This window comes from Lingula anatina, chromosome 7 (assembly GCF_051362555.1).
Source record: "Lingula anatina isolate TDL-2025a chromosome 7, LinAna3.0, whole genome shotgun sequence".
NCBI classification, from domain to species: domain Eukaryota; kingdom Metazoa; phylum Brachiopoda; class Lingulata; order Lingulida; family Lingulidae; genus Lingula; species Lingula anatina.
In genome coordinates this window covers 7,571,994-7,595,361 of record NC_141773.1, presented here as the reverse complement: position 1 = coordinate 7,595,361, position 23,368 = coordinate 7,571,994, and the positions used below count along the sequence as shown (strand labels likewise).

Genomic DNA, 23,368 nt, shown 5'->3' with positions numbered 1-23,368 from the left:
TCTATGGCTCAAAAGATTTCAGCATCTCTGGTACCCCTGTACGTCCTACGTGTAGCTCTGTGTCTACCTTTATCATATTCTCTTCGCGTGCTTTTTTATCGATTTGGTATAGAAGAACCTCGTTAAGGCCAAGCTATTATGTGTTTTCATGCCGTCACATTAATAATAACCTTCAAGTTCATAATGTTCTTCTTTCAAGGAAAAAGAAACCAAATGAAAGGTAACTTTGACATTGCATTAGCTGTATCAGTTTAAATAACTATACAGCTACATGTAGTTCAAAATTTATGATTATCATTTGTCCTCTTGATTTTGGACATGAAAATTGAGAAAGATTTTATAAAAAGAAACCATTTCCTGCAGATAACCGAACTCGCTTACGTGTACATGTACCGGTATCTCCGGCCCTCTGGAACCGGACAATTATTTCAAGATTCAATTAAAATAATGTTTACAAGCATTATCTAATATAAAATATATATATTCCACAAAACTCATTCTAGATATTGTATAGTTCGAGTAATATGGATTGAGGACTGATTTGTATGTACTAATGGTATCCAGCGAATAAAAAGGAATACTTATTTCAAAGGGACACAAATTTTGAATGAGTTTGTTAACTTACGTACATTTGTTTTGAAATTTATTCAGTCACGGGTCATCATATTCAAAGAGAATAGTTCATTCAAGACGGATGACTAAATATTCCTTATACGCTTGTTATATTACGCATGCTTTCATTGTTCAACACCAGGCGCATTAGTTTGTGAGTTGAATTTATTAAATAATACCAAAAAGATATCCTTGGATTAAGAGCTAAGTTAAATTAATTATTATTGAAAGAACATTGTTAGAGAGACAGTCTTATCAATTTGAATTTTCAAAATACCGTCATTTCCGGATCTCTTAGATGTGAAACTTTGATAGAGATATAAATATACCAAGATGTGTGAATTTTACTCCTTGACCAGTAAATTAAGAATGGACAAACCGCACCGCCAAAAAAAACGAACCAATATATTCTGAATTGAAGATATCCAATACCGTCTCAATACAATTTTAGCTCTCACTAGTATTATTTAGTTCCTCGATCAATGAACGCTCAGCCTGTCCGAATTTTTAATCCTTCCCTGTTGCAGGCCAGATTTTTTTTCCGGCCATTAATAACTACTGCTAATTATTATAAAGCGGCGTATGATAAGTCCGATTTCGCAACGCACTGACCACATTTATTTCCGAGGGCTTTGAGCGAAAAAGAAGGTTTAATTGATTTAGAGAGACTGAGCGTCCTCTGAACGCTTTTTCATCGAAGAACGATCAGAGTTCAATAGAATTATCCAAAGGTTTTTACAAGAACGGAACGGTTTTTCTGGAGCAGAATAACAATCAATCAATCTTTTCATACCAAAGGTTGTTATTTTAACAGGCAGTGTGCTTAAGAGAAAGCAGGTGGTGTTTAAGAATTTGTTGATAATGTGTTATGCCTGAGATTCAACTATGATCCTTCAGTCACATAATCGCTGCTGTTTTAAGGATGTGAATTGCATGGACAACTAGTGTCAACAAGTTCAGGATCAGGACCGTCTTGTACAGGTGGCTCCGCCTATACCAAAAAATATATCGCACAGCTCCATTACCGCCTCTTTTTCTGGGGAGCAATTTCATCCAAGTAGTATGCCAATCCTAGTTCTGCGGACGAAAGCTTCCCATCGCCTATAAAGAAAAAAATTACAAGAATTTATTCATACTGAGTATGTCGACAAGGATGACTAGGAAGAAAAAGGCAATTGATTTTTAAAATCATTAAAAAAAGTCCACGAAAAACAGAATCCATACACGCTTTAATATACTGGTATGAGGAGTAAATTTCATATCTTACAGCAATGACAACAATTACAAGAATGTGCTTAGAAATCTGAGACATAATTTTCTTAGATTATCTCAGTGGATCATTTCAGAAGTCGCAGTATATCAATATTTTTCAATCCTTCATTAATTCTTCTCAATTAATTTAACGGAGGAAACAGAACCATGCATCAGCGGTTATAAAATGCATAATATGTTAACTAGATTTTTGCAAAATCTTCCTCAGGTTTGTCATTTTTAATACAACTAGCCACAGAAGCTGTTGTGTTACTGAGTTTTAATACACTTTTTACATGGCTAGCCACTGGCTACCCATTTTATTCAGCAAAACGGATTGGAATTCGGTGGAGTTTTCCTTTCGAGTTACAGAGGCACCTTTTTGTCGATATAGCCCCGGATTTGTCCACGCCAGAGTAAAAGATATTGAATTCTTTCTCTACGGCCAGTCTGATGTGCCTCAGTGAAGTGAATGATCTATCTGATCTTCTGAGGAAAATTTGCACATGTCAAGCTTCGCAGAAATACACGTACTTCAGAGAAGGTCGAAAATGGCTGTGATTAAATGAAAACTTTGAGCGCTGTCAACGAGCTGCGGTTCACAGACTAACGGCCAGGCTGCTTAATTAACTTCTCTGCGTTTCATTTTTCCTATTTCTTTTTTTTTTTTTCTTTTTTTTTTCACTTCCAACAATATCAACTCTCTGTCAACGAAACACCAATCTTTACAACCATATAGGCCTACAAGTCGTTTGGATGAAAGTACTCTGAAAGGAAGGTGACACTTGACATTTTTTTCACATATAAAGAAAATGTACACTCATAATTATTTGTATTCGACTTTCTTCGTACTAAATGTTCCCATAACTATGGCACAGGTGCTGAGGTATTACCTTCGGAAACTTGCCAGAAAATGGGAATAATACCCAGGTAATTAATGTCTTGATTTTTAATCGATTTCCGGGAAAGATGAGGCGACTTAATTGGTATAGAAAACAATTTTGTTGGTGCCAGCAATGGAGTTAACAACGTGCCGATATCGGAGAGATTGGGTGACGTCCAAAAGGCAATATATTTCAAATTATCTTTCTTCCGCTAGAGTTTGATTGACTATCTCAGTATATCAAAACAAATAAAATTTCACCTCTTGACACTGCCTTACTACTGTATAACCCCCGAGTCAAGCAAATGGTTTTTTCGCGGTTGGATGTGGCAAATCATGCAAATGATATTGGCTATCTTGACATCAAAAGCGTTTCTGTTCTGCACGACCCCTGATTGGTGAAAATCCTAATTTCAATCTCAATTTCAGGATATAAAACGCTAAGGACAGGGCGGTTAATTGTACACCAATTCGACGCTTTTTTTTTTTACTCTTCTTCTTTTTCTCACTTTAAATGTCGTCATAGCAGGTTGCCACAATCCAGACTTCCCACTTCAAAGGTAATTGGTAAAGAGCTAACCATTGTTGCAAAAAGTTCAGCTGTTTAAAGCTCTAAATTGAAATGCGATTCACACTGACAGTGACGGCTGGGCATGGACGTCACCCCCCTTTGACCGGCGCACGTCCGCCAGTGTTTTTAACTAAAACACACTATACATATGAGTCTAGACTTAAAAGTCTTGCTTCATTACGTAAGGCATGGTGTGGACGACTTTATCATATAACCTCCATTATAATGCTATCATTACTGCATATGGTGAAACGCTGAAACTTTGTTAAAATTATTGCATGTAACTGTTTGCTTTGAATATCCTCCCGTCGTTAAGTTAAAACTCTTATTATAAGCGTCGACAAGGTTTTTGTGTTTCTTCATGGCTTTCAGTCGTCTGAAGCTCGTTCTATACATTCTCAAAGTCTGCCCTTATAGGACAAATAAATTCACTACAATTATGATTTGACAAGGTCATTTGGGTTCATTTGGGTAGATACATGTTTGATTTGTGTCTCTCTTATCTACCCCTTTAAATTAACCCTTAATATGCGGTGTTACGACACAAAGCAATTAAACCTACGAACATACTAAAGTTATACCAAACTGAAGAATGACGATCAGCGAACAAGATATGATGTGTTAACGTGAATAAGTTAAGTTTTACCCTAGTTACAATTACGCGTCACCAGAAACAGTCTCCCTCTCAATCATGTTCAGGCAGTTAGGTCAGTGGATGTTTGATCGTGGTTCTCCTGACCAAAAAGTGCACACGCGTGCACATCTGTTATCGCACACGTATGTGAACACGCATGGAATGAGACTAGTAAAAGAGTCCACTGCTGACTATATCTGATATTTTCAAGGGTGAGAAATACTTACCGTTAAAATCTAACAGGTCTATGACAGATGATCGGACGTTATTTACAGCGTCGTCTAGGCCTCCTCCATATTCCGAGGGACCCATTGCACGTTTTCCAAACCTAAAATTACACAATAATGTGTTTTCAGTCATCATCGTACATTTCAATATTAATACTAAATCAAAGATCCGACACTTAACAGGCATACGTTTTCTGTTGTTGAGTTAATTGTCACATCACATTAAATTATGGGAGCCCGTCCTTTTTTTTTTTTTTTTTTTTTTTTTTTTTATACAAGCATGTCCTTGTTTTTAAACCTTTTTCCAGACAGTGTATTGCTTTATTTCGAAACCTGCACGACGATAGATTAATAGAGTACATGTATATTTAATCACCTACAATACGGGTGCAGGGGCGGATCAAGGATTATTTGAAGGGGGGTCCGCGGATGCGAAGCCGACCTCCAATGAAAATATTTGGTGTTTTAGAGGGCGAACGGTGCCAATTGGTACGGTTTAGAACTATGATTCAGCTAGTCATTTCAAGAAGTGACCATTGGTGTGATTTTTTTTTCAGAAATCGAAGGGGTGGTCAGGACCCCCCTGACACCACCCTAAATCCCCCCACTTGGAAGGTTTGGCGAACAAAAACACATATGGCCGGGACATCTGGGAACACTAACGTTAAAGGAATCACTTTGTAGCGTAAACTATCACATATGCTGCAGAAAATTTACAATTTGTCTCTTTAACTAAGCGTACGTGTTAGCTGTAAAGTTTACTGTAATTGGTTGTGAGCAGCTGCAAGAAATGAGAAGAGTTAACGTTACCAATATCTGTGCCTTTTTGATTTTGAAAAAAAAAAACATTGCCTTGATTCCTAACACCAACTCCATTTTGTGAACAAGAACTACATGAGACTTAAAATGTAGTCTGAAAATGGTCGGGATGAGATTGAAATTGTGGAGACTGTTGTTTGTTGCAAGATTAGATAATAAACCTAAATTAGAAATGCTTATGCCTGTTTTGTTATTTGCTTTGTATACTTTTCAGCTTGTATCACGGTTCAACTTCCATACTTTCATTAAAAAAAAAAAAACATATATAAAACTATCATATATCCCATACCAGTGCAAATTATTTTATTTGTTCACGGATTCATTATAGAGAAAAACACAAAACTGATTAGGTATTGGGCGCCTCTTGTTCCAAGAGAAGCCGATTATATGTTGTATAAATCACGCCATGGTTGAGTTAATCTGACAGGTCACGACTAATTATATTCCTGTACTTCAGACTATGGGCACACGGGGAAAATATATACCTGCTTTAAGGTCGCAAATGATGGTGCAACTCACAACAATTCAGTTCATTTATTTAAAAAAAGATACTCGTTCTAAGGACGCAAGCATTCGCCTCTTTTAGAGACACATTCCCTTGGAGAATTCGGCGAGGTAAGGAAGTACATGTTCTTGGAAATGGTCTGTAAATCAAATACAGAATTTGTAGTTGCCTAACAAAGGGATAGCAATTTGTTGTTTAGTTTCAGAAATTGGTTAATTTAGCTTGCATTTGCATCGGTTCATCTGTCCTAAAGTTCAATTTTACTCGAGATACGAAATATATACCAGACACTGACGGTTTTTAGACAGTTTTTCCTGTACGGCAGGTCTCTTTGTATCAATTCTGAAGGGGGTAAAAAGTTGCCTTTTTCACGTGATGTTGTTTCACTTAAAAATGTTATAAAGAGTCTTGTTGGAGAGTTGCTTGGTATGGGAATTACAGGGTCTGTCCAAAAGGCAATAGGAAAAATCAGTTTTCCTGTAAATTTCAACATTTTTCTCTTATCTCCAGCGTGTGCTATATCGAGAAACGTTGAGTAAATTATTATCTATAAACCTATTTAAGGGCTCTAAACTCCTAAACGTTACCCTTATGAGTGAATTTCAAGTCTTTATCTCTACTACGAGATATATATATATAAACATATTGATTCAAGACTACAAACTTTGAATTCCAAAATGGGTTTATGAATTCTTGCTATAACTTGATGTATAAGGTGAGACTGTTGGAATTTCCAGGGAATATTAAAAGTTTGCCATATAAAGGTTTACGTTGACTTTGTGCCTTAATAGTCTTCATAATGTGGACATAATCTTCCGTTTCACTGTAAACGGTGGTTACCATCACTCTGGGCAAAATTGTAACGTTTTGATCTACAAACAATCCCTTTTAATCTTTATTTTCAATCTATATTTTGTAAGTATTAATAAAAGGAAAGCGTTATCACTATTTTTCAGATAAATTTACATATTGTTTACCTTTTTAAATCATCTTGTTCACCCAATTTGAATTTAAACAGTGTGCAACTGGGGTTGGGGGGGGGGCACTTGCTGGAATTCGGAAACTTGTATTCATTTAAGAAAACATGTTCCCGCACCGCCTCGCGACTCTCCCAGCACCTCCAAAATTTGAAACATGGCAGTGGTTGGACACAGGAAGTAAATCAATGTTTATAATTGGCAGATAATGGGATCCGGAATCGAAACGCATTGATTCCTTCCATTCCATCTTTTCCGCTTTAAAACAACTTGTAATGACCGCGTTTCGTGTTTTAGAGTATTGATTAAGCACAACCAGGGGCTTTGTCCCAACCAGTCCCACAAGCACAGTGCTTGCTGACTTAATAAACGCTTAAAGTACACATCAATTATAAATTAATATAACGCTTTGGCCTTCGTTCTACACAAGTCATTTTCGCGTGCGTTGACTGATGTTCTTCGCGGCATGCAATGCGTGTTACACCTTTAAAGCACCCAAAACACATCATGAAAATCTCGACAAAAAAGTTCCATTTAGCAAATAGATATAGCTTAGTCAAAGCCGTTGAGAAACCTATCCATCATATATAAACGTAGACGAACACCATTTACAATTATATCGATGTTTCTTCATCCTCTTCTTACCTGGTGTTTTCACAAAGCAGTATCGTATTTTGCATTTTTGCAACGGTCAACGATCCCCTTTACCCAAATGTTTCTTGTTCTTTAGCGTGCAAATTTTTGCCAAATCTTTGCCTTTTTTAAAAAACCTCGAAGCCTGGTTATCTCCTCATTATTATTATTATTATTATTATTATTATTATTAAAACAATGTCGACAATGACATTTTCAGATTTGCAAGCCGACGGTGTTCCACGTAGGTGAGACATCCCGCACGAAAACGAAGTAGATACTCCAGCGCAGTAGACTACTGCAATCATACTGCAAACATGCTTCAAATCTGCTTCGATGTGGGAGCTAATTAGCATATTTGAAACATGCTTCTATCATGCTGCTAATCTACTGCATTAATGCTCCTCCTATGTACAACCCTATGTAGTTTTTGAAGTAGAATTGCAGTAGGCTATACTGCATTGCTACTGCAAATATGCTCCACACCACTACTGCGTTAATGCTTCTTTGCTACTTCGATACTACTGCATTTTCTTGCGGGATAGGAAAGGCGTATTTTGAAAACGCACTTTTTCCAAGCATAACTAATTAAATTAATTAGATAATTATAAAAAAATAAACGCACATTAAAACGAGGCAGATTTGACATTTTTTACATAAAGCAGCCAACCTTAACTTTTACAGAAGTCGGAATACGTGCCAAAGAATGCTTACTTCAGCCAGAGCAAGTCATAATTTCGAAAATGCGGGACACGTACAACACGCTTTATCAGTTGGAGCAGTTCCGAGACAGAACGAGGACGTGTCCACATATTGCCGTCTATCTCGTTATCCGCCATTCACTGCTAAAGGCATATACAGACAGGGGTATCAGTTACATCAATCACATTGTTATTAAACAATATAAGATTAAGCGGTAGCTAGTTTATGAGGCATTATCTTAATGGGGACAGGCGGCGATAAGCCTGTGCTTGACGGCCTTAACCCGGAAACCCCCGACTATAAAAAATGGAGCGTATTGCAACATAATTCTTCTACTCAGAACATGGAATCAGTGTTTAGAATTAATGGCCATTTATACAAATGTACTTTTCATTTGTCATAGAGGTAATTGGATGCACCCATTCAACTCCTTGCAATTGATTCTTTAAATACAATCTATGACCGTCATTGATGCCATATGGAATAGATCCTAGGCAAATTGACATAGACTTGGTCATTTTGGTCTCCTGTCTATATATCATTGTTTCTTTCATCTGCGCCTAAAATTAGACAAAATCTCAAGCTAAACTGATGGTTACATTGTTAAGGTTAGATTACATGCTCCCCAGAGTACTCGAAAATGAAAAAAAAAAACTGAAGAGACTTCAAGTTTTTCGTTGGCGATTAATAAATTTATCACTATCTGTTGTCAAACATAGGCATTTTCAAAGGTGACGATCAAAGGCAGACATGTATGTACTTCGGCGGCTTATTTGTTAAATCTAGAACCTCTCTATGGCAAGTTTTTTTTTTTTTTTTTTTTTTTTTTTTGCTTCGTACGACAGGATTAAACAAAAGGCAGTTTACAACACGTTGGCTACAAATAATCTGCAGGTCTTTACAGTATTTGGTTCGAGTCTTATTTCTGCTGATTAGAGGCATATTGTGGAAAAAGTGAGAAAAAAAAGAAAAAAAAAGAAAACGATTAAGGAAAGTGAAAAACGTAATTTAAGAACAGGTATCGCTACTTAATTACACGTGTTTTGACAAGTGTTTTTACATACATCAGTAATGTAATTGTTGAATTCGACACGGGAAATGTGTTTCAGCTTATTTAACCCAAGCCACATTTGGCCTGTATCTGTTGTAGTTTGCCAGAACACTTGCGGTTCGCCTATAGGTATACAGCAGCAGCGTGTTTGGTCGGGTAATCTACCATGGCCCATAGGAGCCTACGCGTGCGTCTTTTAGACTCCCTTTTACATGCGAAAACGACATGCACCGTGTCTATTTCGTATGTTATTAAGTCCTATAACAGCGGAATTGACAAGGCCCATACCGCATTCGTCTTTTACTTCAGAGCTTTGAGCCCCAAAAATGACATGACCGAGTCTGTTTCGCCACTTACTGAACTCCATAGATGCGAGATAGACACGACCCATGTCGCGTTCGTCTCTTACTGTGAATCTTTGAGCTTCAAATGGCTATGTTATAAAAGTCATGCAATCTTGCATTTAAGGGAGCCAGGAAGTTATGAAATAAGCATGACTATATGTCAATTACGTGTTTTATAAGATGCACAATATAAGACAAATGCAGCGTGGTTCTGGTCAATTTCGCATCTATGGGCCTTAGTGAATGACCATGACATGACCATGTGAATTTCGAGCTTTATAATATAGCCATTTCAAGCTCAAAGAGACGAACGCGACATGGGTTGTGTGATTCTCGCATCTATGCAGTTCAGCATGTGGCGAAACACACTCAGTCATGTCATTTTCGGGTCTCGAAGCTCTGTAGTAAAGGACGGACGTGGCATAGGCCGTGTCAGTTCCGCTGCTATAGGGCTTGATAACATACGATATAGACGCGGTGCATGTTTTCTTTGTATGTTAAGACGCACGCGTAGGCTCCTATGGGCCATGGTAGTAATCTGCTTCAAGTCGCCCTATTCAGTTCGGGGAAACATAGTCAATAGTCTGTATGTTACGTTAAGTATTGCTTACCGACTGTAACATTGTTCACTCCAAAATTTCAGTATGATTATTCCCTTGTAAAATATAACTGGTGTATAATAATATAACTTGCGTGTCGTTATCTCAAGAGCCAAGCACAAAACTAAAATGTTGTGGGCTTCCGAACAAAACTTGTATCGTGTTGTCATCTATCAAGAAATCTTCAACTTTCCATAGCCCTTATGGTTAACGTTAGCTTTTGGGTAGTTTTCTAAATTAATAACGCAAACTACTGGCACCTGTGTTTACTGATTACTGACGACGATTACTAACGAGAACCCTACTTTTAAGGCATACGATGCACGATAGACCTTTATGTAAATAAATGAATTTTCCCTGGATTTTTCGACAGTTTCCCCCTTATCACTTATGTATATCCAATCCAAAACCTTGAATAATATTTCAATCGGTTAATCCCGCTTTCGAGTTTTAAACTTCTTATTTCCAACGTCAAAAATGAACTGCAACAGTCTCAATCTCTATTTCTAATGTAAAACAAAACCAAAAAAGACTTAGAACTCAAACACGCGTTTATGGATTGTAATTCTTTCAACGGTTTTGGATATAATATAAATAGTTGATAAATATAATGCATGGAATACATCTCTGGAAAATGTTAAGGTTATTTTGTGCCTTTGAGTCAGTTATTTGACACATAAAATTGTGGCACACTCGTATTCACTTACCTTGGTCGACCAACAACGTCGTAGTATGCGTTTAACCTCCTTAGGTATTCTGTAAGTTCTGCTTTATTCTTAAACGAGCTCGGCCTGGTTGGCGGTTTTGTCAGTTGGTGCGCGAAGCAAGGTGCAAGGACCTGAGTTAGGATTATCAAAGCTATGGCGATACAGCTTAGGGTAAGCTTACTGCTGCTGGGATTGGTGTTGATGGAGCGCATCTTGGTATAAAGTCTGTTCTGAAAGAAATCACGACAAGTTCTGTAAATGTTCTTTAGTCTCGCTTTACTAAGTACAGATCTCGCGGAGGACGTCGCACAGATGCTGCGTTGTGATTAGCTCAGAGCGTATGGCGTCATCGAAAGGGAGCGCCTAGGAAAATGACGCCCGGCATGATTGGGTGCGTTTGATGTGACGTTTCCTAATTAAGCAAAGAAGGCAGTGTGCTGAAAGAATCTCCCAGACTTTCCATGATCCGCTTGCCAGTCACGAAAAGGGAAGGCCAATTAATTGTGTAAGCCATTACTGTGCGGTAATTTGAGTTTCTCAGTCACATGCGCCTACTCGTATAACGCTGCTGAAATGATTATGAAACTGAATACGTCGGTAAACTACTCCGTAAAAGGGATAATGATTTATCTATTTACAGATAGATACCGCAATGGCCAGTTGGCACAATACTATTATAAGCATTGCAAACGTTCGTCAAAGTGCAATAACGAGATTACTACGAAAACTCATACGTGTATGGGTCATGTCGTAGTCTAATTTCGAACCTGAATAAGTCCTTAAGCTCTAATCGTCAGACAACCGTGGACATAGATTTTCACATACACCACTATAAATTATAAAATCAATCTTGGACACAGTTCTCCTAAACTTACTATTAAATTACAACAGATAATATCCGGGCAAGTTTCGAGCATTTCAGTCGAAGTCGATATCTGGGAGCATCCTTTGGATGTAAGGCTTCATTTGGAAACGAGCAAACGTAGAAGACAACAAATATCACGGATACCATAGAAGATATAACAATTCATTACTGATCAAGAGTGATTGAATGAGGTAGACTTTTTTAATCTGGATGGATTCACGGCTGCAGTTAAAGTTCTGGTGGTGTTTTCTTTTGAATTCTTGAACGACTTACATATGCTGTCCCTTATGCTGCGCGCACAGTTCATTTAAGCATAAATAGAACATCTAATGACAGTTTGTCCATTATTTGACACTTTTATACCCCACTCCCGTCTACATTTTCACTGACACGTTTCAAGACTTGAATACATTTTCTATTCTGATCCCCCTCTTACATCTGTGAGTAAGGCACCGATTTGCTCCAGGTCTGTTTTTTATCAATTCAGTTCCTTGAAAGCTGACTGTGTTTACTTGTGAAGTCTATCGCGACTTATTTTCGTATTCATTTCATTTTTGACACACCCTAGGTGCGTTGCATGACAAATCTCATATAAAATTTGCTATGTTCTTTGTTTTTTGTTTTGTTAAGATTTGCAAGGTGAACTGTTACTCATTCAGTGCACTCTGTTGTAAGCGTGCATGATACCGAGTGCAAGTCAGTATTATATGCAACGTTTTCTTTAACAATAAAACGTTTCATTTAAATAGGTAAAGTATCAGTAAGAAATGCAAAAAAAAAAAGCAAGATGCAAACGTGACACCTAACATTTCTTAATAAGATATCACCTAGATTTCATCTAAACTCCCTTACTCATAAAGGACCCATCCTTTTTTTTTTTCATTTCCAAAGAAAGTCATTTGTATTTCTTGAAATTCACACCCACAGCCCCGCGAGGTCTTCCTTTGTTGAAGGTCAAGCCATTTCAACCACTGACAATCTGGTAGTTCTGATTCTATGATGACGCGCTTTATCTGTTAGCGTAAATGCACTTGTCTATTTCGTTATATAGGTGGTAGATAATTAAACCTGTCTATCATTCATACGCATACAGTGTACAATTTAACCTCTTGTCCCGTGTTATCTTTTAGCTCTGAATATGCTGAAAAGTATTCACTCGTATCGGTTAAAAGGGAGCTATTGTTTAACGAGCCCGGGGACCCATCTTAGAGATCATTTTTGTCTATACTATTATTGAGTCCTGCATTGCTGGGATGTCTATGGCCAGACTCGTTTCATTATTGGCAAAATTAACACCATCGTCGTTGTCCATGCCGGGAAACAGATAAGAAAAATGTCGTCAAAAGGTATTTTGTTTATTGGCCAACAATTCTATTTTTCCCTAAGCTTGCTGAATTTAACTGGTAAAAAAAAGACGAATTTTACTCACCACTGTAGTCCTAAGAAGCAGTTGTGCCTCGTTTCTTTGATGGGAACAAAAAAAAATGATGCATTATTTAGCAAGAAAGTGGCGTATGCCGATCGAATGGCTTTATGGTCAGAGCAACCGCAAGTGGACATAGATTCGACAATGACGAGCGAAACGCCAGTCTTCATAAACTGCACCTGCTGCCTTTTCGCTTTACTCTTAAGGTTTAGGGGTTGACGCAATCAGGGCAAAACACTTGGTCTGGCAATGCAAGATATTGTTCGAATTTTAGCTTTCAGCCCTAGCTTTCAGCTCTTCATGCGACAGCTGGGCTGTATCTCCCCCTCTCCCCCCCTCCCCCCCTCCAGGTAGGTAAGAACGCCTACAACCCAGTGTTAGCCAGGGCCAAAGACCGTAATTCAGGCATATTTTTATCTGGTGTAAGCCGCACTGAAAAGCATATTTGCTGGACTTTTTATTGTTTCAGCGTAGTATATATAAGACTGTTTCAGCCATGTCACAGGACTTTTGTAAACTTAGACCCACTCTTCCGGTTCCAGAATCGTTTATTTCAGTTTGTTGAATGGCGCAATAGGTACAATGAAACTATGTTAATTTATTTATTGCCTTACAAAATACCGGTGAAGGTCATATTTAAACCATTCATTCAAATTAATAACATGTAGCCCCTCAAATCTGATGCACTTATGTGAAAAACAGTGTCCAATACAGAGGAAGATAACCACAAATGTTCCCTAATTTACACACAAGTAGCACCGTCACGTGCATGAAAAGCCACGTGTCTAGTGGAGCGTGTGTGTACCGCGCACTGCAATTATCTCCAGACGGCGCGGCATGCCTTCAATAAGGGTAACAAGGTTTTGGGTTATTGTCCAAATTTTACTACAAAGCTGTGCATTCTAAGATGTACCGTTTCTCACCAGGTTATCAACGTAATCCTGCATTCCACCAATATAAAATGGATCCACTTGTGATGCCATTTGACCTCTTGATTACTATAACTAACCAATGGCGTTAAAGAGGGACTGTACGTGGTTTTTAAACTAGTTATACGAATACTATATTTAATTATCCAGTCTCTGGACTATGTAGATGCAGAAGAAGGCATTGCTGTCAGAAATATCCCTTGAAAACGATGAATTTGACACGAGTGATAAACGAAATATGTGCATTTCTATTTCGTTATTTCTAATTAAATTTGGCAGACTGGTGGACTTTCTATTTGTCCTTTAATGCACTGATCCTATAAAAACTGAATTTTACCTGGTATAAAAAAGACGAATATTACTCACCATTGTAGTTCTAAGAAGCAGTTGTGTCTCGTTTCTTTGATGGGAAACAGAAATATGATACTCTATATCATATCAGAGCAACTGCAAGTGGACATAGATTTGACCCTGACCAGCGAAACCCCAGTCTTTTATAAACTGCACCTGCTGCCCTTTCGCTTTACCCTGGTTGAAGCAAGGTAAAGTACTTGAACTGGCAATGAAAGCTGTTGTTCGAATGTTGGCTTCAGCCCTAGCTATCAGCTCTTCATGGGGGAACTGGGCTGTTTCCCCCCCTCCCCCCCACCTCCCAGGTAGGTAATAACGCCTAAAACCCAGTATTAGCCGGGGCCAAAGACCATAATTCAGGCATATTTTATCTGGGTTAAGCCGTACTGAAAAGCAGTTGAGTTTGATACATATTGCTGGATTTTTATTGTCTCAGCGTAGTATATAGACTGTTTTAGCCATGCCACAGGACTTTTGTTAACTTAGACCCACTCTGTCGGTGCCAGAATCATTTATTTCAGTTTGTTGAAAGGCGCAATAGGTACTATGTAATTATCTATTATATTTATTGCCTTACAAAATACCGGTGAAGATATTCAGATTTAATACCATTTATTCAAATTAATAAAATGTAGGCCCCTATCCCCTCAAATCTGATGTTTCAACGTGAAGAACAGTTTCCATTTAATTGTAAGATAAACACAAATGTTACCCAATTTACACACAAGTAGCACCATCACGTGCTCGAAAAGCCACGTGTCTAGTAGAGCGTGTGTGAACCGCGCACTGCAATAATCTCCTCCAGACGGCGCGGCATGCCTTCAATAACTTTGAGTGTTTTTGGATATTGTCCAAATCTTACTACAAAGCTGGTCGGAGTTGGTCCAGATACCCTAGGGGTTGCATTGTATTAGATTAATGTGGCAGTCTAAGGTTGTTCTAGGTGGTTTTCAAATTTATGCACCCGATTTTAAAATCATATAGCGATTTTACGACAATCGTTTACTATCCAATTAAGGTGACATCCGATCGTGGGCTCATCCTGTCGGTGTTCTGACTGATACTCCGAAATGCGATCTGACACACACCTTGAAAACGGGTAGTGTGGTCCGATATACCGGTTAATTCAGGATCCTTAAGTGCCGAGTCTGGTAGTTGGGTAGGCCTGATAGTGTGTATTCTCAATAAAAATAGGTGTTTCTGGTAGATGCACTTCAATATCCAAATCCTTGATGCAGTCACATTTGTAAAGTTAAATGGCAATCTCAGTTTGGCGGGAAAGTATGAAAGATCTAGATCTGGCGGAATACCGGCTATGAGGTTATCTTTATTTTGATATTTTTCTGAAGAATGAAATTAAACTAGTGGTTTATAATTTATCCTGTGGTGTAAGAAGCCAGCTGTGCCAAGATGGGAGCTAACCATCGTGACCCACAATGACCGTTTTACTTGTCTCATTGCCCTTGAACCGACCCTGTTCATGAAGATCAACCTGCTTCATTAAAACGTCATAATGATGATTTTTCACACAACTTAATTTCAACGGGTAAAGAAAAACGCCCTAGGTGGGCTTGCCAAGTACAGATATAGTTGTAATTTGAAGTACACACAAAACTGCAAGTAGAGTTTTTCAACAGGTGAGTTAACGGTACATTTTTAATTGCCCCATACCTTAGACCCACTCTGTCTGTTCCAGAATCATTTAGTTCAGTTTGTTGAAAGGCGCAATAGGTACTATGTAATTATCTATTATGTTTATTGCCTTACAAAATACCGGTGAAGATATTCAGATTTAATACCATTTATTCAAATTAATAACATGCATCCCCTCAAATCTGATGTTTTAACGTGAAGAACAGTTTCCATTTAATTGGAAGATAAACACAAATGTTACCTAATTTACACACAAGTAGCACCATCACGTGCTCGAAAAGTCACGTATAGACTCGTTCGTTGTTTTAAATATGTTTTCCCCTTCGGGAAATATTGCTCTTGTTTGTAGTAAGCCTTCCTAGCTCCCTGTGGTAAGTTATGAAACTTAAGAATTCAATTTTGCTCCTGTGGGAATTGGTGCTTCATTTCAATTTTAGCTCAAGCACTATTGTCAGACAGTATATCAAGAATGTGAAGCTTTTGTTAAATTGCTAAGTATTACTAGGTGACACGCATGTATAATACAATCAATTGGCAGTGCATCAATTAGTGGTTGATCAGACCTGAAACCTTTAACAGTTATAGAAATATTGAAGAGGGAAGGGCTCAGTTTGTCCCGTTGCATAAAACAGAATATTTATTGGAACGATACAGTCCTTGGCGGGTGCAAATGTTTCATTTTAGTCTTACACAGATTAGATGACTTGAAGAATATGTCCCCAATGCCAGTTTTGATTAATTTTTAAAAGACACCGATGTGCCAGATGAAGTCAAAGGCCTTGACCAAGTCGACAAAAGAAAATATAACTTTTGGCATTTCATTTTAAATCTACTAATAGAGGATGATTATGTTAAACATTGTTCTAGGCCGGCCAAAAACAGGTTGGTTATTTTGTTAAATTACTCCATTATTAACGAAATAAGATGTAGATATCACAATCGGGAAGATTGTTTCTCGCGCTAGTGATCTTTTAAAAGATTATTAAGGAGGGTAGCCATCTTTCTAGTCCACGTTGGTGAAATGGAATTTATTTTATTTCTATGTGTTGTTTAAAATAGTTTAATTGTGGAATTTTGAGTGTCATGGGACTTTTAATCCCTTTATTCACTCCATCATGACATTTTTCAAGCAGCTCCATTTCCGGTGACACATTCATGTATATCTACAAGTTCATACACGGTACTCTTAAACTTTCATTAAGATTTTGCCTATGCTATTCCGATTACAAACTGGATATAGAGGTCCGGTATGTGACTTTGCTGGAAAACGTCACACTGTCAGAACGCACTCCTTTCGATCCTCTTAAACCCCCTCTCACAGAAAACAACGCAGTTCGTCAAGCAATGAGAAAGACGCTATCTTTAACAGGCAATTTCAGCAACCTTAATCTACTGACGACTGGCATCTAATTTACTTACGAAGACAAAATACCACTGGAAGCCACTGTATGAACCTTGTCGGAAACCCAATTTTTCAGTGAGTGTCTTTCCATCATAGAAGACGGCATAAAAGGTTAAGTATTAGTGTATTAATGCAGCTCCTACGCAGTCTCTAAGGAATTTTACAAATCATTTATCTTTTGAGAAGGCAAAAGTTTTGTCTAGGACATAGCCTTTTCATATTTATTTCTTTTTGGCAAATGTTGCTCGCAACTAAATGCAACCAAACGTCACTCAATAAAGTAATTTTCAGTCTTTTCAGGGTAAAATGCAATTTTCATTAATTCACATTTTCTGGCTGCTGCAGCCAAAGGCGTAGGAAAATGAAATTTAAGGAGGCAAAACATACAGTTCCATACACCAAGAAATTTCTAGGCAATAAGTGCAGAGCGAAATAGATCAGAAGAAGTCGCAAGGACGACCATTGAGGTCATTTGGGCACCATCTTGCGTCCCCAGGCGATTCCCTGCGACCAAAGCGCCCAAAGTATTCTCCAACCTGACTGTATAAATAGGAATACGTTGGTTTAGTGTGAAAAACACAGAACGATAAAGATTTGTGAGCTTAGCCAATATTTTGCGGCTGTCGTAGTCACGAGGAAACGGGACATGATAGCAGATAAACATGACTAAAATATTTATAACGACGACTAAACTTTTCAAAGGCAGCAAGCTGCCAAAATATCAAACCTGTTAGACAGACAGACTAAGCGATGTCTGACGAACGTTGGAGTGGCAGGGACAGGACTCCAAAACGAACATCTTTCCTCCTGCCTGGGAACTGTTCAAACCCTCGCTCAGTGCCTCACCAGATTAGCATAACAAAAAGATTTCTAATCTAAAAAGACGAAATCATTACTGGTAAATGCGTCCGCACTCTTGTAATGCAAGAACAAATTCCATGCTCATAGACGAATATTTATCACATTAGAGATGCATGTTAATAAACATTATTTTCTGATTTTATTTTTGCGAAGTAAATTTCGAGAAAAAAAAACCACGACGGACTTTTTTGTTGGATATGGTTGTAATGCTATTAACACTTCTGCCTATGAAGTATTTTCGGGTTACAGAGCATATAATAGGTGCCGGATATTACATAACTATTTCGTATATACGGCTTTGACGTTCATAGATGATAATTATTTAGCAAGCTGAAAATATCTCTCCTGTCGTGAGCTTGCGGCCAGCCTGATTTTAGTCCTTCAACAGACTAACGTGGGTTGCTCATAATTATTATCCATAATCCAACTACCAAACTAATGAACATTTTTGCCAATGAGCGGTTTTAAAGTTGTTTTAAACACGAGTTGTGAGCTCAGTAATGCCTGGGGATTATCAGAACGCCTCCATATTCCTTGATTAGTAAAATGTAACCCGCTCAAAATGGTATGCAATAAAAGCTTATCATGCCTTTTGTTTACGGTTGAATAATACCCCAACAAAGAAAAGTTTAGGCAATAACATTTAATGCAGGCAACAATTTGAAAAGCGGCCTTGTTTGGCCAAATCACGAACAATTGGCAGTCTTAAATTGTTTCCTTCTTTCTTGTTTTGAATGGGACTATGAAAGTTTGTGGTACACTGGGATGGAGGAGACATAAAAGTTTTAATGCCCGTGCCTGCGTCAAGAAAAATGCAGAACCACTTTCCCCACGCAAAACAGCTGTTATATCTTTGCAATTGCCTCAGTATCATATTAAATGACCGGAAGAGGCCCCTTCTTTACCCTAGTGTAGATTAATTGAGCACTTGGACTTGAAACAAGGACCCTATATGAAGAGAACACCAACTAACAACTGTCTTTAATGTGATGGAATTCCGGTTGGAAGTTAAAGACTCTTACCAAATAAAACTAGAACGATCCAAATCCTCGGGAACTCTCGCTGAATGTAATCAGATTAAGAGATTAATACGCCTCTTGTCGTTGAGTTAAATATGGAAAAACTAGTGATTATATATACGTACGATGCTAAAAAGAGGAGGCGTCTTAATCTTTTAATCCGAAGGTAATTGACTTAATTGGCCAACTAATTATATAGAACAGAAATAATAAGGGACAAACAGCAATTGCCAATGGAAACAATACATTGGAAAGCCATTTTATTAATTTTTATTTTTAAAATGACCATTTTGGGGCACATTTTAGATTATCTGCATTATTTAATTACCTCTACTTATAAACTTGGAGATCTGAAATCTTTCTTTTTTCCTTTCTTAGGGTTGCTTGCTGGGTAAGATAGATCGAAATACAGGAAATGAAAAGACAAAATAATTTGCAGAAATGGAAGAATAAATCTATACATCCATATACCCCCCTCCCCCCCCCCCCCCCCCACACACACACACCGTTTCATCAAACGCCATTACAAGAAAAAGTGGCTGACAAAGCTATTCTCATACACTACCCTTTCAATATGACATTTGTTCCCGACTTTCCATGTTCTGTTTGTATTATGGAGGTGACATGAGGTTGTCAAAAGGGTCGTCACCTTGGTTCACCAAAGTCATCATCAGACAAACACTCAGCTCAAACTGCCAACATCTACGATTGGGTTAGTGCTGTCGTCGACCTACCATTCAAATAGATATTGCAATTCGCTTAAGCCCATTAAGTTACACTGATTGGTACGAATTGAGCAAAATGTCGGTATATAACTAAGTAGCAGACAGCAAGGACGGCAGTAATGCCATTATATACGTCAGTGAACCGTTGGAAGGCTTTCAGAATAGAGCCATCTCGTCTCAGATACTGACAATGCTCCCAATTTTGGTTTATTTTGCCCGTAAGGTTTGATTTTTAAAATACAAATATCAAGCACCCTATGTGATTCGACTTGTGAATGGTACTGGCAATTCAAGAAGTTGTTTAATAATACTCTTGCAATCTTTTGTGACAAAAGCTAAAAAAAAGGCACCCTACTCACGAACTTCCTGGTGTTGGGCAATCTTGCTGACTGATATTATTATTAAATAAAGAAATGCACTCTTTTGGTCTTGGTTTTTAGTGTTTGAGCAGGCTTATTTTTAGGTAATTATTAATATCATAATATACCTCATTTTCTTGGCCTAGACAATGGATATTTTGTCAGAATTTGGTGCATTATTTGTATCGTAACATTACCAGAACTTCTCTTTGGTTATCTTTTCAAACAGTAAATGAACTGTAAGCATTAACGTGATTCTGTACATGTTTTAGTTTATATGACATGCAGTCTATAACACAAAAACCGAGACTACACGTAGCCCTGTATATTCGATGTCAGCAGAAATGAACACGTCGTCTGAATATTCATCTGATAGACAAACAAAATCGCCCGAACACTCAATAAAAAACTATATCTATACCTCTTTGTAATTCTTTTTTCCACGTGTACTGATCGACAAACAGCATCGAGGTAAAGTAAACATTTGCTGATGAAATTAGATTAAGTTCTTTGCCAGACGCTCAATGTACCTTGTCAAATCGCCGACAAATGGGATTGTTTCTACACAGAATTAATTCATTTTAGGTCCTATTCCTTTCTTAAAATATCTCATTTATGATGAGCTAACATAAGAGGGATCCTATTTTTATGTCATCACATAAAGCAATGGAGAGAGCATGCCGCTACGCGATAAAAATACAGCGTGTAGGATTGACGGAAAATGGAGCAGAACTCTGGAATATTTAGAATGTAGAATGTCCTTGTATAACTTGTGACTCAAAAGTTGAGTCAATATCATTAAACAATCGAAAATTAGCAAAGGCAATTAAGCTAAAGTGAATTCGTTCCCGGGGTTCACCAGAAAACCATTATGTAAAAGTACGTAAAGGAATGAACCCCCTTGACAGACCTATTACCTCACAATTCACTGTCGATATCGAATTAATTTTTTGGCACGTAGAATGCTGAACATTGAGGCTTTTAAGAACAATTCCAAATGTTCCTTGAGGATTTGATAAAAAATGAAACGAATAACATTGCACACTCCTGCCAAAGAACTGATATACGACTTAACCTTCGCTACGGTTCATGAAAGATCCTTACAACATGACACGTTTGCAAGTCCTACTGTGTTCAATACTAATTATGGGCATCACACACGCAATAAAATAAGCTCTTTCAACTATGATTTGATTTAGTTTTGTTAATTACACTTTCGTCTTGGCACTTTTTTATCGGCTTTCTTCCACTCTTAGCAACCTCAACAGCTTGTATATAAAGTAATCAACATTTTCAGAATACTAAAGATATATATTTGTATCTTATTGATGATTAATACTAACAATAATTTCTTTTTCAGCATAGTTATGCACATACATTTAGTTACAAAAATAGTCTACCGAACGTTCCTTTAGACAAAAAGTCACTCGAAGGAAAAAAATACTTTTTACCACAGTTAACTACGTTAGAAGTTTCATGAAGCCCACTTATTCACATTCTCCTTTTCTTTATCTCACATTCGAGAGAGAGAGAGAGAGAGAAAGACATACAGACACGCCAGTCCAACACTTTCACTCCAGCATACTTACTTGTACTCTGAGTTAGCTGGGCTGGGCGGCACTACTTCTCCAGCGTCTAGAGTCGGCTATGCTGGCTTAAGTTTAAGTGAAAGAATCGAACGCTGATCGCCATTTAAATACAGCTGAGGTAGCCTCGGGATGATCCCTGCGTTGTTAATTTGCTGGGGCGTGTTCTTAGGTTTAAGCTTCTATAATCAATTAATATGAAGGCCTATACGGGATATGACGCGAGCATAAAAATACCCCGGAAGTTGAAATTAAAACGTCTAACGTGGGAGTAGAAAGGAAAATCGGTTTGAAAAATAGAAGCAAGGTGAACAGGTAGTAAAACAAATAAGCAAAGATGAAATACATGAACAGGCAGAGAAGCAGACAGACCCGTAGGCAGACCCACAGGCAGACAGACCCGTAGGCAGACCCACAGGTAGACATACCCGTAGGCAGACCCACAGGCAGACATACCTGTGGGCAGACCCACAGGCAGACGGACCGCAAGCAAACAGGCATGCATACACACAGACGCTCACAGGAAAACACGCAGACAGGCAGGCAGACACATAGATAGGCAGACAGGCAGGCAGACACATAGATAGGCAGACAGGCAGGCAGACACATAGTTAGACAGACAGACAGGCAGGCAGACACATAGATAGACAGACAGGCAGGCAGACACATAGATAGGCAGACAGGCAGGCAGACACATAGATAGGCAGACAGGCAGGCAGACACATAGTTAGACAGACAGACAGGCAGGCAGACACATAGATAGACAGACAGGCAGGCATACACATAGATAGGCAGACAGGCAGGCAGACACATAGATAGGCAGACAGGCAGGCAGACACATAGATAGGCAGACAGGCAGGCAGACACATAGTTAGGCAGACAGGCAGGCAGACACATAGATAGGCAGACAGGCAGGCAGACACATAGTTAGGCAGACAGACAGGCAGACACATAGTTAGGCAGACAGGCAGGCAGACCGTATAGCAGACAGATACACAGCCAGAAACGCTTGCAGATCAACAGGCAAGCATGCAGATACAGAGACAGGCGGACACATAAGCAAGCAGACAGGATGACAGACAGACACACACACACACACACACACACACACACATAGTCACAAAGTAAGACAGGCAGACAAACGGACGAAAAGACAGACAGGCAGACACACATGCTGAACAACTAGCAGACAGACAGGCATTCAGAGTGAAGTGAGCTCACCCACCCTGAACGATTTTCTCTTGTACAAAAACAAAATTGTACAAATATTACAGCCTACTTAACTTAACCGTCAATTGAACATCCCTAATACCCATATAACACTGGACGGCATCCTTTCTGCGTCCTTTGTGGACCATGAAACTGGCATCGCTGTAGCCGTAGAAAAAAGATACAAGTATCATTGACATCATTGCCAGTTGTTGGCACATCAAGTATTATTTTTTATTAGTCTCAAACGGGGCCGTATTACGGGACGCAGAAAGAACGCCGTTCAGTTTAAAGTGGACTTAATAGAACAAGGGTGATTTTTTATTATACCCAACATTTGCAAAACGCGACAGACCACAGAATCTGGATTGCCAGAAGATGCAGCATATACTAGTACCTGGTATATGAACGAGATCATGATTATCAATAAAATGCGACTGATAAACCAATGAAGCAAACAGAAGTTAT

At 38.4% G+C, this 23,368-nt stretch overlaps 1 protein-coding gene across 1 annotated transcript; it reads right to left on the bottom strand.

Moving 5' to 3' along the window:
* Positions 1-759: 759 nt before the first annotated feature.
* LOC106166893 (uncharacterized) lies at positions 760-21,844 on the bottom strand. Its single transcript, XM_013545558.3, has 4 exons — positions 21,695-21,844; positions 10,516-10,745; positions 4,179-4,279; positions 760-1,713 (listed from the first exon to the last, which is right to left on the bottom strand). The coding sequence occupies exons 2-4, from the start codon at positions 10,725-10,727 to the stop codon at positions 1,634-1,636; spliced, it is 393 nt and encodes a 130-aa protein (XP_013401012.1). The 5' UTR covers positions 10,728-10,745; positions 21,695-21,844; the 3' UTR covers positions 760-1,633.
* Between the last annotated feature and the right edge of the window lie 1,524 nt (positions 21,845-23,368).